The sequence below is a fragment of the Pelodiscus sinensis genome, chromosome 6, assembly GCF_052426305.1.
Source record: "Pelodiscus sinensis isolate ZL-2025 chromosome 6, ASM5242630v1, whole genome shotgun sequence".
Taxonomy (NCBI): domain Eukaryota; kingdom Metazoa; phylum Chordata; order Testudines; family Trionychidae; genus Pelodiscus; species Pelodiscus sinensis.
This window is the reverse complement of record NC_143057.1, coordinates 51,845,216-51,861,999: the sequence shown is the minus strand read 5'-3', so window position 1 is coordinate 51,861,999 and position 16,784 is coordinate 51,845,216. Positions and strand designations below refer to the sequence as shown.

Here is a 16,784-nt window from a genome sequence, read left to right as displayed (position 1 = left end):
TAACTTTTCATCCTTTGGGCTGCTTTGGTATTATGAAATTCCATTGGTTAATTTAACTATCTGGCTAATCCTGACAAAGGTATCAGATGTTTCCAAAATCTACTACAGTACAGGCAGTCCCCGGGTTACGTACAAGATAGGGACTATAGGTTTGTTCTTAAGTAGAATCTGTATGTAAGTCAGAACTGGCGTCCAGATTCAGCCGCTGTTGAAACTGATCAGTTTCAACAGCGGCTGAATCTGGACGCCAGTTCTGACTTACATACAGATTCTACTTAAGAACTCCAGGCATCCCCAAGTCAGCTGCTGCTGAAACTGATCAGCGGCTGATTCCAGGAAGCCCGGGGCAGGGGCTTCCTGTAGTCAGCCACTGGTCAGTTTCAGCAGCGGCTGACTTGGGGACGCCTGGGGCAGAGCAGCTGGGGTGCTGCTGGGTTGGTCCAGTAGCGCCGCCGCTCCTCAGCGCTACTGGACCAACCCAGCAGCACCCAAGCTGCTCTGCCCCAGGCGTCCTAATTCAGCCGCTGCTGAAACTGACCAGCAGTGGCTGAATCAGGACGCCTGGGGCAGAGCAGCTGGGGTGCTGCCGGGTTGGTCCAGTAGCGCCCAGAGCGGCGCTACGGGACCAACCGGCAGCGCCCCAGCTGCTGTACCACAGGCGTCCGGAGCAAAGCCGCAGAGCACGGGGGCAGCGGGACAGCCCAGACGCGCCATGGCTGTCCTGCTGCTCTCGGGCTCCGCGGCTTTGCTCTGCTTGCTCCCCGTCCCCCTGGTCTGCAGACCAGGGGGACAGGGGGGCAAAGCAGAGCAAAGCCGTGGAGCACGCGGGCAGCGGACAGCCCAGACGCGTCTGGGCTGCCCGCTGCCCGTGTGTTCCGCCGCTTTGCTTCCTCTCCCTGGTCTGCTGGACACCAGGGAGAGGGCCCCGTTCGTAACTGCGGATCCGACATAAGTCGGTTCCCGTAACTCGGGGACTGCCTGTATATAAAGAATTACCTGAGAAAAGTTAAATTAACTCTTTAAATAACCATTTTCCTTAACATATACTTGATTTGCAATAGTCTAGCTTATTTAAGCTATTCGTAAAGAGCTATAGCCATCTCAGCAGAAACCATATCAATAGCATGTTTGGGGTGTTTCAGGAGACTTACATTTCTGTCTTTTTACACTTCTAAAAGCATTGAATTGTCAAGTTCTCAATTACATTCCTATTGTTTACATCTGCTAAACTTACTGAACAAAAATCCAGAGCAAATAACTATAGACTCATTTAAAATTCAAGCAATATGGCCCCGTATTGACTCCTCTAAATTCCAGACAAGTCACGAAGAGCCAGCATGAACATACAGTTTTCTGCAGGGAGCATAAAAATCAATACATATGGCTCTTCCCCTGCCTCTTCTCAAAATGACTTCCACCAATCTGCTCCATCTCAAACATACTTTTAGAAATGGGGATTTCCTGTCTCTACACAGGTTTCTGGACCATAATCTGACAGTTTTGATTTATTTTTACCATGTTTTTTATTTCCTCCCCATACCTACTAAACACTACACTGTAAGAATATGTACTATAGAATAGATTTAGCCTGTTTTTGGTAGGATCCAAATGAATAAATAATACATTTATAGAAATTAACTAAATTATTTCAAATAACTTTCAGTTGACTAGTTTATACAAACTGCTCATTTTGTGTATTTAGCATTTGTTTTTGTCATGATTGGTCACATGGTATTGTTTATGTTCCATGGGCTGGATAAACTTCACATTTTTTAACAGGAGACTAATGAATAATGAAAAATGCATTTTCTAAAGCATAATCATCTTTTAGATTCATTAAATATTTGATATTCAGGTATTTTCATAAATGCCCAGAATTCATCTGAATATTGACAATTAACAATGACTAAACATGGTCCTCCACCTAGAAAACATGTGCCCCAAAACACTGTTGAATAAAGCATGAGCACTGCACATATCCAGTCACAGGACTACAAAGGAGAAAAATTATAGTGTAAGAAATTAAAAACCTTTGCCAGCAGTATCAGCAGCAGTTACACAGACCTCCCAGTCTGGTCTTGAAATCTCCTAGCTATTCACAGATTGGAGTAATTGTAAGTGAAAAGCACAGCTTCCCTTCCTCTGGTAAAAGCAGAAACGGACAGTACCCCTTGATTTCCCAGTCTTCTCTCTCATGCACACACATAATTAAAACATAAGCCAACGGAACACCAAAGGCCAGTAAGCAACTGTCAATATTACTGCTGGCCGGTGTGCAGCATGGAGCACATCACTGGTAACTCTCCCTCTCACCTCAAACTCTCCCCCCCTACTGGCCACACAGTCATTCCTCTAGCATACTTTTGGCAGCACCTATTATTCACTCTAAGAAGAACAGAAAGATGGCCTTGGGTTTCAAGCACTGGGCTAGGACTAAAGAAATTTGGGTTTGATTCCCTACTATACCACAGACTCCGCTTGGCCTTGGGCAAGTTCCAATCTCTGTGCCAGAGTTCCCCATCTGTAAAGTGGAAAAATTAACACTTCCTTTGCCTGTCTAGTCTATTTAGATGATAAGCTCTTTGAGGCAGAGTCTGACCCTTATGTTGTATATGTACAGCACCTAGCCCAATGAGACTCCTATTAAGTAAGGTTGGTAGGTGCTAGAGTAATGAAAACAATACAATACACCTCACTGAGGGTATGTCTACTCTACCACCCTAGTTCGAACTAGGGTGGTTAATGTAGGCAACCGAAGTTGCAAATGAAGCCCGGGATTTAAATATCCCGGGCTTCATTTGCATCTTGCCGGGCACCGCCATTTTTAAAGCCCCGGTAGTTCGGAATCTGTGCCCGCGGCTACACGCGGCATCGAGTAGGTAGTTTGAATTAGGCCACGAGGAGTAACAGTAGTTCGAATTAGAAAGCCTAATTTGAACTACCTACTCCATGCTGCATGTAGCCGCGGGCACGGAGTCCAAACTACCGGGGATTTAAAAATGGCGGCGCCCGGCAAGATGCAAATGAAGCCCAACTTCGGTTGCCTACATTAACCACCCTAGTTCGAACTAGGGTGGTAGTGTAGACATACCCTGAGTCTCCTGTGGGGAAAAAAGCTCTCCTATTTGTAGCATCAGTTGTGCTAAACAACTTCTCCTAGTTCATAAGGGAGGAGGAGATGCTTCCCTGACCTGATGCTCATCTCTAAATATGATAAAGGTACCCCGGTATCTGGATTACAGATGGTTCTTAACTTCCCAAAGAGCCAGCACATATCAGTACTGACCCATATTGGCATTCAAATCCCAAAACTGGCCCTACAATGGAACTTCAAGCAGACCAGGTCACTTTCACTACAACTATGGACTTATGACTTTTACACTGAGCTCCTAAACTCCACCACAAGGAAGAACATCCTGTAGGAACACAGATATTCCTTGCTCACCTACAGAGAGCCAAGAACTCCTGCACAGATATGACTAGTGTAGAGACAGAAACTGGACAAGCCCACTTGGGATCACAGGGTGCAGCAATGTATAGAAGGTCTAAACTTCACACACTCAAGCAGATGCACATGGGACCTGCTAAGACACCTGGGGGCTAAAAATCCCGCACATGCCACTAGGTCACACATGAAAGCTAATGCCATCATTGCTAAATGCCTGTGGACATCAAAACAACCAATGCACAATCAATGTAACAGACAACTCTGGCATCAACCCAGGAGGTGCACTCCAATATCCCCATGGTCTGGACCATTCACATATAAAAAGAACCTAACTGATGCAGCCACAAAACTGCAGGAAAAAGCAGCAGAAAAGATGGCATCTATCCAAAGTCCCTATATAACCTGGGTCCACTGGCAAGGAATTGGCTGATGCAGCTTTTCACGAGCTTTCTGAAGACTGATAAAATCCCGGTGTGTAGAGAGAAGCCAAACCCATTGCCCTCCTAAAGTGTGGAAATCCTGGAGAGGACCCTTCTAGTTATAGGTGAATCTTCCACTTGAGTACCATTTATATAGATGGAGCTTATGATTCTGAACCAAATCAGTCCTGCCGTGGAAGTCAGCCTACCCAAGGACCAAGCTGGTGTCTGACTGAACTGAAGTTATTGTGGCCGGGTTCCAGCCGTCACTGTAAACATCTAGGCCAAATTCCACTGAAAACTTTAAACTGGTAACGCTTTCATTGATATATGTGAGGGTATGTCTACAATGTGCTCATAGCTCAAAATAAGATATGCAATTTGAGCTACGCAAACTGCGTATCTTACTTCAAAATAGTACTATTCTGAAACATCCCTTAAGCCTCGTGCAATGAGATTTACAGGGACATCGGAATAGCGAGCCCATTTTGATACAACGGGCTTGCTCTTTAGACACAAAATAGTTCTGCAGTGTAGACATAGCCTTAGTGATCTACGATCCAGTCTGGAAGGATGGACTGCTACTAAATATGAGAAAGTGATTCTCTGCATACAGATTCTCTAGTTGCTGAATACCAGAAGGAAATATACCTCAGAGATCGAACCAGCAAGCCACACACTTTGAGTAATGGATTACCACAAAGTTCTGTACTCACTCTGACACTTTTTAAATGTCTGCACAAGCAATATGCTTCAAGAAAGTGCAGAAATTGCTGATAAGTCACTCAACTCAGGCCCATAGTTTTATAGAACTTGAAGTGACCTTTATATGTGTTCATGGTGGAATACTTACCAAAATGGAAGCTGGAAGCAAATGGGTAGTCTTCTTTTCACCTGGACAACAGAATTCCACAAAACACTGTAATTGTCGAGTTTTGTACTGAAACGGTGCAATATGCTCCAAAGCTCACATAACTCAGTGTCACTCTTGACTGCACACTGACTGCCTAAAGAAAGTAGCCTCCAAAGTTAAGACTTGCATCAACATTACCCAAAAGTTAACAGGAACAAACTGGAGATCAACTACCCCACTGCTGAAAACATCAGCCTTTACCTTGGTATACTCAATTGCACAGCACTGTGCACTAGCGTAGACAAAAAACTACCACACTCAACTTGTGGATATACAACTGAATTAGACCATGCGCATCATCCTAGGAACTTCAAGATCAACACCTCTATTGAAGCTTTCTGTATTAGGAATCAGACCTCCAGCTAACCCTCAAGCTATATCCACAGCAAGAAAATTCTTACTTACCAAAGACTACCTGAGTTTTCCATCCAGCAAGCTAAGGACTACATATCCCAATAATTCCTGAAATCTCTATAGACCACATGCAACAATTTCATGTCTATGGATCTAGCCAGAGAACTGCAAAGTGCCTGGACCTCATCAACCATTCCAAACAAGCCATTATTACTGACCCAACCAGCTGCGCTCCTGCTTTCAACCTGCCATGCACAGACTCTGGGTCACACTGAACAAGTCATGGAAAACACAGCAACTTGACACAGGTAGGACATCAAAGACTCCTTTGTGGGTGACTTCACTGAGAACACCCAACCATCAAACATACCACACTGCAGTTCCACAAATATGGATTCAAAGGTGAAATGGATGGTATCCACAGCACCACAGAGGAAACCTTGAAATGTCTTATAGACCTACAACTGCATCTACACTACAGAATGTTGCTTTGCAGACGCCATTTTTGAGTGTGGGGGCAACTTAAATAAAGCAAGTCACTTCATAAAGTATATATCCTTCTTGAGCTGCAGTACAATAGCATTTCTGGTTGGTAGGTAACAGAGGTATCTTGAAAACAAACATCTGTGTGGCTGCAGGCTTTCCAGAGTTTTTGAGCTCTGAGGCATGCAAGTCCAAAGTCCGTGATCTCTAAATGGTTCCAAAAGGGCTTTTCACCACACACATTAAGGCTGTTGAACAGCTTCTTTTTCTCATGCTTTTGCTACCATCAGTAAACATCATACTGGTGTGACCCACTCTTTGACGTACCTTTTGTAGGACGATGAGAACCTTTCATAGAAGACTTCAGTCTGCTCTGCCCCCACACAAGACTGAGGCATTTACTGTTACTCTAATTCCATTGCCTCCCACTATCAAATCCCTTCCACAACTACCATGTCCACACACAGAGATCTTTCATAACAGCACCGTGCCCTGAGGATTCTCTTTCTACAGCGCTCTAGCAAGGGCCAACACACTTTCCATCTCCCTGTAGCCCATGATAAACAGTGGAATCAGCATTTCCTCTTTCCCTCAAACTCCTTATGCCTTTCAATGTAGGCCTGTACACCTTCCAGGTAACTGATTTTAAGAGAGGACACTGTGTGCAGAAATACAAGAATGCAAGCTTCCTTTGAATGAAGGAGGCCTGGTCTACGAACCTTTACTCACACAAGTAGTCCTTTCTCCAGTGGTCTCAGAAGCAAGTGGGGCTATTTACCCGAGTAAAGAATACTTGTGTGCATACAATAAGGACTGGGCCTTTGAATGGTAGGATTATTTTACTCTCAGACACATACACACACTTATTGGAGGTTGGGGGTAGAATATTTTAGTATATAATCTTTTCATAACTCATTCAATTTTAAGCCACTGACAAAATCAAGTGCCTTAACTTTCCAGCACTCTAAACCTAGTATGTCTACAAAACATAGAGGAGGAGTTGACCACAAGAACAGCTTTTGATAGTAAGTACAAAAGGTCATTGTATATATCAGAAAAAAAATAAGGCAGGCACTCCAAAACAGGTTCTGCTTTCTTGTTATCCCAGCAGCTAGTCTCAAGTTAAATACTGTAATCATGCCAGTCATTAGTTACTGCTTAGCCTCCTGTCTCCAGCCCGGAAATTAGTCTGCTAGGAGCCCAGATAGCTGAACAAGCAGTCACGTTTTATCATATAACTGAGTCTGGGAGGCCAATCTGAAGGAAAGCTACATGTGTTATACATTAGGGGGAAAATACCCAATTTAAAATACGTTAATTTACAGAACAATAAAAACTATGCATTTAAAAACACAGTAATGTAAAAAGTAAACAAGATGAACTTTTAAAACTCTAATGTGATTTACAAGTGAAGTTCATCTAAACCTTATCTACAAAAATTTAGCTTAAAAATTAGAACTGTTGCTAAAAAGTTTAAGAAAAAACTACAGAGTTTTGCTGTGGGGTTTTTTTTAACTGTAGATTATTATGGTGCCTACTACTACCACAGTACAAAAGAATCAGGCCTTTTTCATCATGTTTTAAAGTATAATCTTATTTTATTACGAAAAGGAAAAAAATGTAAATTTACATAGAACAGATGTACATTGTATTTTACAGTTTTATGTAAACTAGCATACACAGACCACATGAGATTAATGTTTTCCATGATTTTTAAATGACCAAAATATACCGGGGGGCAGGGAGTATGATTTTTAATGAGAAATATTGTCATTCATTACTTTTTTTTTTAATATAAACACAGGAATAGCTGGATCAATATTCATATTTCATACATGGAAAACCTTCTTGAAAGGAAGCAAGCACATCTACTATTAACACAGGCTGAAGTTCATGGTTTTTTCCCCCGATGATCCTCACATACCAGTTAAGTTTTCCAATGCTCCCTAAATAATGGTAACTCAGAGGGTACATCTACACTGAAATGCTATTTTGGACATCGGAGTATCCTGAAATAGCTATCCTATTTCTTCAAAGCAAGCCTGTTATTTGGGGTCGCTATTCCAACATCCCTGTAAACCTCATTCTACAAGGAGTAAGGGACGTTTCGGAATAGTGCTTTATTTAAGAATTAATGATGAAATAAGCTATTTTGAAATAGCATCAAAATAAGATATACAATTTGTGTAGCTCAAATTGCGTAGCTCAAATTGCGTATCATATTTCAAGTTACGATGCAGTGTAGATGCACCCAGATTGAGCAGATCACCTCTTGCATGCTACCGATGTGAGCTCATTGTCAATTCCAGATTTATCAGCCTGAAGCTGAAGAGCTAAACACGTGCCAACTTCATCTGTGTGGACCCCGTGGTCAGGGACATCCAAACAAGGAGGCAATGGGAGAATGAATTGCTATCCCAGACAATAGGCTACAATATTGACAACATAGTGGTTGCCCTTCTGTCATGCAACCTACCCATTGAGTTGGGGGTTGGATTCTGTCCATTCCCACCAAAGTTTATTCTACCCAGACTGTGTGCAGAGATTGATGCATTTCATCCATAATGAGAAAGAAGACTTATAAATTCTAAATATCTTCGAGTATTTTTAAAGTTGTACCTGAAAAACAGACATTTCTCTCTCCCACGCACATTTTTCCTCAAGAAGTGTTTCTCCCTCCCTCCACCGCTTTCATTTTACTAATACAAAATATATGAATCTATAGATATACATTGTATAAAATAAATTTTGAGTCCGGATTCACCATTTTCCCCCATATTTAATGATTTCAGAATCTGCTAGCAGGACTGCTTTAAACCACACATCAAAATTATGCTGCCGCACCTATAACATATATTGCCCGTTCATGCACTGATATTATATTACTGAGTAAACATGCATTTAGACTGAGCAATTAATGTCAGATTAGGATCACACAGCCAGACTTCTGCTGATATTAAATGAGCAAAGGAAAGGGTGTAATAGTATGATACTAGTTATGCTTTCAGCATCAGGCTGGAAGAAAGTCTGCATGATGTCCAGAATATATAACATTACAACAAAATTCTGCTCACAGATCCTTCCAGAGATTTAAATGGAGTTGCTTTGTACTTTCATCAATGTAACAGTAATCAGAATCTAGGCAGAATTATTATGGTTGAAAGTTTTAATTAACTAATTGCTCTTTCTGGTCAGTTTTTATATACTTCAGAAACTTCAGGTGACTATTTCATCCCTATCCAGGCCAAACTCTGTTCCTGCACTGTCAGACTCAAAGTTTGAAAGCCTCCTAAAAGATTCAGATGCCTACATTTTGTCCATCCAGATCCTTCAGGTGGATTTCAAAATCTGAATCTAAAGTTCCTAAATCACTGTCAGAAAGCAGAGTCTGGGACTGATATCTAAAATTCAAAAAACCCATTCACACATAACCTGGAGCATCTTCCTTCTCATAGAACAATGCAGACTAAAAATATCCAAAGCCATCCTCACACAGACAGACTCTGGTCCATTTACTCCAGAGGATACCACTGAAATAAATGGGACTATTTTCAGAGTACAGATAGCAGAATCTGGCTCTCGGGATGTCTTAGTCTGATCTCTCACTGGTAGGAACCAGAAGAGATTCCTTTGAAGGCATCAGTGTTCTTCTGAAACCAGCATAAGTGAGATCAGAATCAATCCTATTACGTTCAAGAGGAAACCCCCCCCCCCCAAAAAAAAAAAACACACCCAATAATCACACACAAACCACCATCACCCCCCGAGAAAAAAAAAATGCAAGAAAAACCATGTTTAATTATTCAGATAAAAACTTCTTGTACCTTGGATATAACCTGGACCATTAAATTTATATAAGAATTTTCTCTAATCTGAACTAAAGCTGAGATATTAAAAGCCGCCTCAGGCAATTAAGTGATTAATTCCCTTACGTGCTTTTGAAAATCCAATCTAAATAACACGCACACATTTTACCCAATGAAGATTTCCATATATTTGTGTAAATATCAATATATATTCAACAGACTGCTGTTTCATATTACTTTCCACATTAATTAATCTAAAACAAAATATACCAGAATTTGGTTAGGATTTACTGGATGAATAACACACTAAACTAACTTTTAAAATCTGATATTCAGAATGACAGCAACAATCAATTGTACAAAAATAGCCAAACTGATTGCTATGTCATTCTGTTGCTTGTGGCAAAGTACTGTAACCTCTAGTAATCTTTCAATGGGTATACAAAACCAAGTCAGGAATGGCAAGAATCAGTGCTTGCTCTATATTACTCCTTTTTGTCAGTTTCTTTTCCTGATACACTTCTGCTCATTTAGCATGTAAGTTACCCCCCGACTTCCACATGCAATGAATGCCAAATAAGTGCAAGATGTATACGTGGTAATATAATGTGTTTTCTAATCATATTTGAACACTGTTTATATTAAAACTGAAACAAGTAATTCCCTGGAAGGTGTTCCTCCTTACACCAGATCTGAAATTAACCCAGTATAAACCTCAAATTTAAAAAACCTATTTTCACCATCAAGACATGTACACCTTCCTACGGTAAATGGAACTAACCCCGCCTGTCTCTATGAAAGAGCAAACTCCTAAATTTAGTTGTTAAACACAGATGATCCAAGATTATTGAAGCACAATGCCACTACTCTATAAATTGTATCTTGTTGAGTATTTTAATGAGCGTGTGAGATAATGCATTCTGGTCTTTACCCCTCTTTTACTCTCATCATCTTCTTTATGATGCATGTTGATGTGACAACTTATTTGCAAACATACTGAAAATAAACTAGGTTAGAGAAAAATCAAGATTATTTTTGCCAAGCAAACGAGCATCAACTTTGACTAATGCTGACAGGTTAACGTTAAAGGATGCATAATTCTAGTGATTATTTTGAAAAGTAGTCTTCAAGAATATTAAATTAGAAGGTATAGTGAGGGATTTCTCACCTATAGCTCAATTTAATATTAATGAGTGTGCTCATCTGAAGAAGAATATGTATATTTGTTAGTCTCCACGGTGCCACTGGACTACTCATTGTTTTTAAAGGTACAGACTAACATGGCTACCCATCTGAGACTTTTTAATATTAATGTTAATTTTGTTTGCCTGATGTGTCAAAAGTATTTGGCAGTGATATCTGACATTCTTCACTTGAAGGCTTTATGGCTTAAAAATGAAGAAAATACTTGTAGCTGTTATCTGCAATAGAAACTGAGGTATAACATTGAGGGATAAATGTGTTTATTGATCGGCTGATCGCAATTTGAATTTGTATGCATGGTACTACTATCTTTCAAGATTAATATTAAGATTATAGTTGAAATTCAACTAAAAACTATTTTGCTTATGTTCAGCATTGTTGTGAGTGTCATAGATAGGACTGACATTTCTATCCTAATAAATAATTTGATGGCTGAGTAATAATAGTAAAACGATAAATTACTAATTTAGGTACCAGTGCAGAAAAGCACTCCAATACGTGCTTTCCTGGATAGATACCATAAGATCTCGAGTATCATGCGCGCTTTTTTCAGCGTTCAAGTCAGTGTGCGCATTGTCCATAGAGAACACTCTCTCATAAGTCTACCTGGCCGCTTTGCCCAAACCGTCTGTAGCCAATCAAGCATTAAAGCTTCATCAATCCAGCCTTTAGAGTGAACACGCACGTGAACAGTGTTCGGGAAAATTACATTCCTTGGCATTGTCTTGTGCTTGAACACAATATAAGGAGGAAGCTTCATTCCGTCAGCCATGCAAGCAAGCATTACGGTAAACCTAGACTTTTCATAGCCTGTGGTAGCAATGGAGACTGTCTTGGCACCTTTCAGTTCAAGCGTTCTGTCGTAGGGATTATCGAAATTTAATGGTGTCTGATCTGCATTACTAATTAATGAAAGGTCGTAGCAGTGCTGCGTCCGTAGCTATATAATAAACTTTTGGATCTGCAGTAACTTAGTGTCTTAGTCCATCAGTAGCTTCTGCGTGATTGCTGTTTGGTGTCGGACCGATAGGCCATGGAGATTCATGAACCGATCGCCCCAGCCATAAGAAGCTTTAAACCCGGCTGTGTTAGCGCATGTTTTGGCAATGGTCAAAGCCTTCATTCTAACCTCCACAATGCTAACATCACCACCTATGCTCAGCAATCCATTCAACCAGCTTGGCCTCCAACTCAGGATATGCAGCGCTTTTACCTCGCTCAGCCATCTTCATCCTAAGCAGCGCTTGCAGGCGCTCTTTCTGCCGTCTCCAAAGCCAAATGTTAGACTCTGCTATGTTATCAAATTCATGGCTGGAAGCTCTGTTGCCATGAGCTTCAGCATAGCTAGCAACTTTCAGTTTGTCAGCAGTCATGTAAGACTGCTGACAACTCATGGCATCCCAAAGAAAGCATGGAACGCCGTGCACTATATACTTGTGCACTCACGTGTGATTACCCGGCAATACAAAAAGGCAAGACAAAATATGGCAAAGTCGGGGTGCGCGCAATAGGTAAGAGTTCAGTTTATTCAGGGTTTCTGACGTTTAAAAGATAGGTGCGCATTATGTATAGGTGTGCATTATACTCGAGATTTTACTGTATGCTTTCTAGAATCAGGCACTTGGTAAAATATCATTCATTCTTTCTTTTCTTTTTTAAAATATTTCTTCAAGGCAATCTCTCACCAGCATGAATAGCTCCCATAAATAATTGCTACAGGGAAAGCTGGGCCAAATTCTACTTGGTTACAAATATATAGGTCCAGTGCAATCATGACAGTAGGATTTGTACCACTGTCTACTGAATTGACATAAAAGATCATGAGAAATCTATAAAACTCAGCTTTTTCCTCAATCAATGAAAGCACTGTAATTTTCCCACTTGCCAATCAGAAATGCTACAATCACAAAGGAAAGAAAAATAATTTGAACTACAAAAGGCTTATTGGAAACTTGCTTGCATATTTATTTCTTTATCCCCGTTTTTCTTACCTCTTTCACACTGAGGCCCGGTAAATCCATACACGCATGCACAGCGGTTGGGTCCAATACAACGTCCTCCATTCTGGCAACCATTTTCACAGACAGCTGTGTTTGAAAAAAAGTTGAAAACCTGCTGTAAAATTAATAGTAATATCTTTGCAATTTCTTTAAAATAAATTAACAAATAAACATCTCTCAAAGGCATTGTTAGAGAGTAGCAGTTAGTTAAGGATAACAGAAAGTTTTCAGTCAAATAGGCTCAAAAACTTCTCTGCCTGAAACTTTTTATACCTGTCAAGCTAGGGGAGATATTTTGTTCACTGATAACTCAAAAACTGTTGGATATTCAGACCAAATTGGTTGCATCTATTAATCCCAAATAAAAACTTATGCATAGGATTTGCTTCCCAAGGTGTTTTTTATTATTATTATTAAATAAAGGGTAAAAATTATTTAAAACTTTAAACAAATCTAAAATGTGCCTTTGTAAAAATGGCATCATAGGGTCCACACATTAGAGGCTGGAAATCTTTGATGAAATCAAATTTCAATGAAAACAGATTTTTAAAAATCTTTTGTTTTCTGATGAGCACTATTGTTAATGTTCTTCCAACAATTTTCTTATACACAATTCTCATTTTATAAATACACGTTTTTCCTAACTGCCTTACAAACTCAGTCTAGCCAGGAAAACCAAGTTGCGTTCTTCTCTTCTTACATATCAACTCTAGTAATAAAGATTCTGCAGGCTGAATTCCACCCCCATTTGCACCGGTTTCAACTTGCTTAATTTTTAGCACATGCTAAAAAGCTCTGCTGAATGGAGATGAAATTAAATAGCTGCTTAAAATTAAGCATAGGCTGGAATAGTGGCCCTGACTATGCACCACTAACAGGCACAAATAGTGGTAAGAACTTATTTCTGCCGTAAAGTTAACCGACTCAACCTGAACAGATATAAGAATCTCAGTTGTTCAATGAAAAAGAAAAATGCTACTTTTCACATTCTGGATTAATAAAACTAGTTACATAATCTCTATATATTCATACAATGTTGATATATTTAAACATTATGATTTTTCTGAAAAAAAACCACCCTAGTTTCCCAAAAAACTAAAACTATATTTATATCCCAGGATGAAATATATCACTTATTCCAGGCCTGTGGGGTCCCAATGTCAATTAGTGTGGGGTGAATATTATGGCAAAGGTATCAGAAACTGCGACTCTACCAGAAAATATGCACACAGTATGTCACGTTGCTGGATCTTGAGGGGAGCAGCCAAATCACTGATGCACCCATAGGTGGGGGTGTTGGCCCCAAAAATGATATAGGAGGGGGCCATGTGAGGTATTGAATAGAAGCTTATTATCTGATAATCCTATGTATGCTGTTCTTGTGTTTGTATAATGTCTGTGTGTGCAATTATTAGCATGTACTTGTATGGACACTGAAGATTTCCCTGCATGTGGTTAAGCATTGGGCAGGGCTGAGCCTGTGGACATGCTAATTACTGAGGCCCTGTGGAACAATGGCTCTCAATGGGCTATGGACACACCTAAAGAATAGGGGCTGTCACCTGAGAGCAACCAGCAGGAAACACAGAGATTGGCCTCTGTCCAGGTGACCTGCTACATACTAGAAGAGGCCAGGAAGGAGGTATAAAGAGGCCATGCGGTCAATGCCATTTTTGTTCTCAGCTCAGCACTTCATCCCAGAGGCAGCACTGCAGGGATCGAAGAGCCCAGAAGACCTGTGAACCCATCCTGACCCTAGGATGTGCAACAAGAACTTTTAAACCAGCAGCTATAACATCTCTGCTAGAGCCTGCATCGAGGACTGGGAGATTCGGTGCATGTAACGTACTGTACTTTAATAACCTTACTCTCATGCTTTTCTTTCTTGTGTTAATAAACCTTTAGTTGTTAGATGCTAAAGGATTGGCCCAGCGTGATTTGTGGGTAAGATCCAGAGGGTAAATTGACCAGGGATCTGTGGCTGGTTTCTTGGAACCGGACAGAACTTGTTCGGGGTAGTTGGGATTGGGTGCTAGGACCCCCCCCCCCCACCTGTGTATGAGGCCCGGGGCCATCTGGGGCACGGATATTGCTGGGGTGTCGGAAGGGTTTTGCTCGTGAGGCTTCAGGCAGGCAGCTGAAGTGCTCTGTGAGACTGGTTTGTGGCCTATTTGGATAGGTCACCAGTCTGGGGGCTGTAAGGAGCCCCGGATTTGAGCAATTCGCCCTGAGCGGACGCCCTCAGCTGTGCCCAGACATGGCCCGGTCCGTCACACAGTGCCACCTCAAAATTATGCAGTGCTGGCTGGAAATGAGCATGGCAAGGACACCTGAGAGATGCACTCATTCATATCTCCAGGTAGCCTCCACCAGCGAGTCTCTTAAGGCATCTTAGTCAGGAATTAATGCTATCTTATTTTGGTGCTACCAGAATGGACTACAGTTGAAATATGTGCCTTCCCCAGTAGTAAATCCACTGGTGGGTTACAATTTACATTCACTCCAATTTATATATGGGGTGTATGTGTATCAGACAATAAATATCCTATAAATCCATTTGAATCCAGTCAATCGCATTTATATTCTTGAAAAATGAAGTATAAATGACTTAAAATATGTGATATTGCTGGCAGATAACAGTTCTCACATCAACCTTTCCTTTTTAAGCCCTCAAGAATTTTCACTGGGCCTTTAAGAAACCAAGCATTTACAGATGGAATATGACTGTGAAAGAGAAAAAGAAAGTTCATCTGCCATACGAAAAGATTGTTAATTTTAGTGACTTACATAAATTCTGAGCTCATTATTTTCAAGGCTATAAACACTGCACAGAAATCTCTTATGCTGTGAGAGAACAAACTGCAACTTTAAGAGAGTTCCATTATTTTAAAAAAAAAAAATCTAAATTTTATGGGGGATTTCAACTATCCTCACTGGTACGTCACCTCAAGACATGATGCCGAGAAAGTTTCTTAATGCCTTAAAATTAGTTTCTTGGAGCAGCTAGTTTTAGAACTCATGAAGAGAGAGAGGCAATTCTTGATTTAGTCCTAAGTGGAACTCAGGATCCAGTGAAAGATGAATATAGTTGGACCACTTGGAAATAGTGACTATAATATAATTAGATTTAACATCTTTGTGGTGGGGAAACACCAAAGCAGCCCAACACTGTAGCATCTAATTTCTTAAAGAGAGACTATACAAAGAAAATGATGAAGTTAGTTAAACAGAAATTAAAAAGTTAAGTCCCAAAAGTGAAATTTCTGCAAGCTACATGGAAACATTTTACAAACAGTATAAAGAAGGCTCCACTTAAATGTATATACCACATTAAAACACACAGAAAACCAACAAAGTGTCACTGTGGCTAAACAAAGTAAAAGAAACAGTGAGAAACAAAAAGGCATTGTTTAAAAAGTAGAAGTTTAATCCTAGTACGGAAAAAAGAAAGGAATACAATTCTGGCAAATGAAGTATAAAAATGTAACTAGGAAGACGAAAAAATAATTTGCAAGACAGCTAGCCAAAACCTCAAAAATAGCAAACCAAACAAATAAGTGACTCAAACAAGAAGCCTTCTAAAATACTACTGGATGATTGACATGCTAAAGGAGCACTCAAGGACAATAAGGCCATTGCAGAGAAAGTAAATGAATTCTTTACATAGTTCTTCATCCGTGAGAATGCAAGAAAGATTCCCAAACCAGAATCATTCTTTTTAAGTGACAAACCTGAGGAAATGTCCCAGACTGAGGTGTCATTACAGGAGGTCCTGGAATAAGTTGTTAGGGACCAGTTGGCATTCACCTAAGAGTTCCAAAGGAACTCAGATGTGAAATTGCGAAACTACTAATCGTGATTTGTAACCTCTCTTTTAAATCAGCTTCTATATCAAATGACTGGAGGCTAGCTAATGAGATGCCAGTTTTTAAAAAATGTGTACAAAGGTGATCCTGGCAATTACAGGTCATAAATCTAACTTCAGTACCAAGCAAATAGGTTGAAACTATAGTAATAAACAGAATTGTCAGACACACAGATGAACGTAATTTATCGGGGGAAAAGTCAACATAGTTTCTGCCTCACCAATCCACTAGAATCTATTAGAATTCTTTGATGGTATCATCACACGTGTTCAAAGGGGATCCAGTGGATATA

The 16,784-nt window shown here is 40.3% G+C and overlaps 1 protein-coding gene across 1 annotated transcript in view; it reads right to left on the bottom strand.

The window, feature by feature from the left end:
• Positions 1–16,784, bottom strand: part of FBN2 (fibrillin 2) — a 279,412-nt gene that overhangs the window by 251,558 nt on the left and 11,070 nt on the right. The window contains exon 5 of the mRNA XM_006131867.3: positions 12,618–12,713. Coding sequence (XP_006131929.3) covers positions 12,618–12,713 — 96 coding nt within the window. The remainder of the gene's footprint in view (positions 1–12,617; positions 12,714–16,784) is intronic.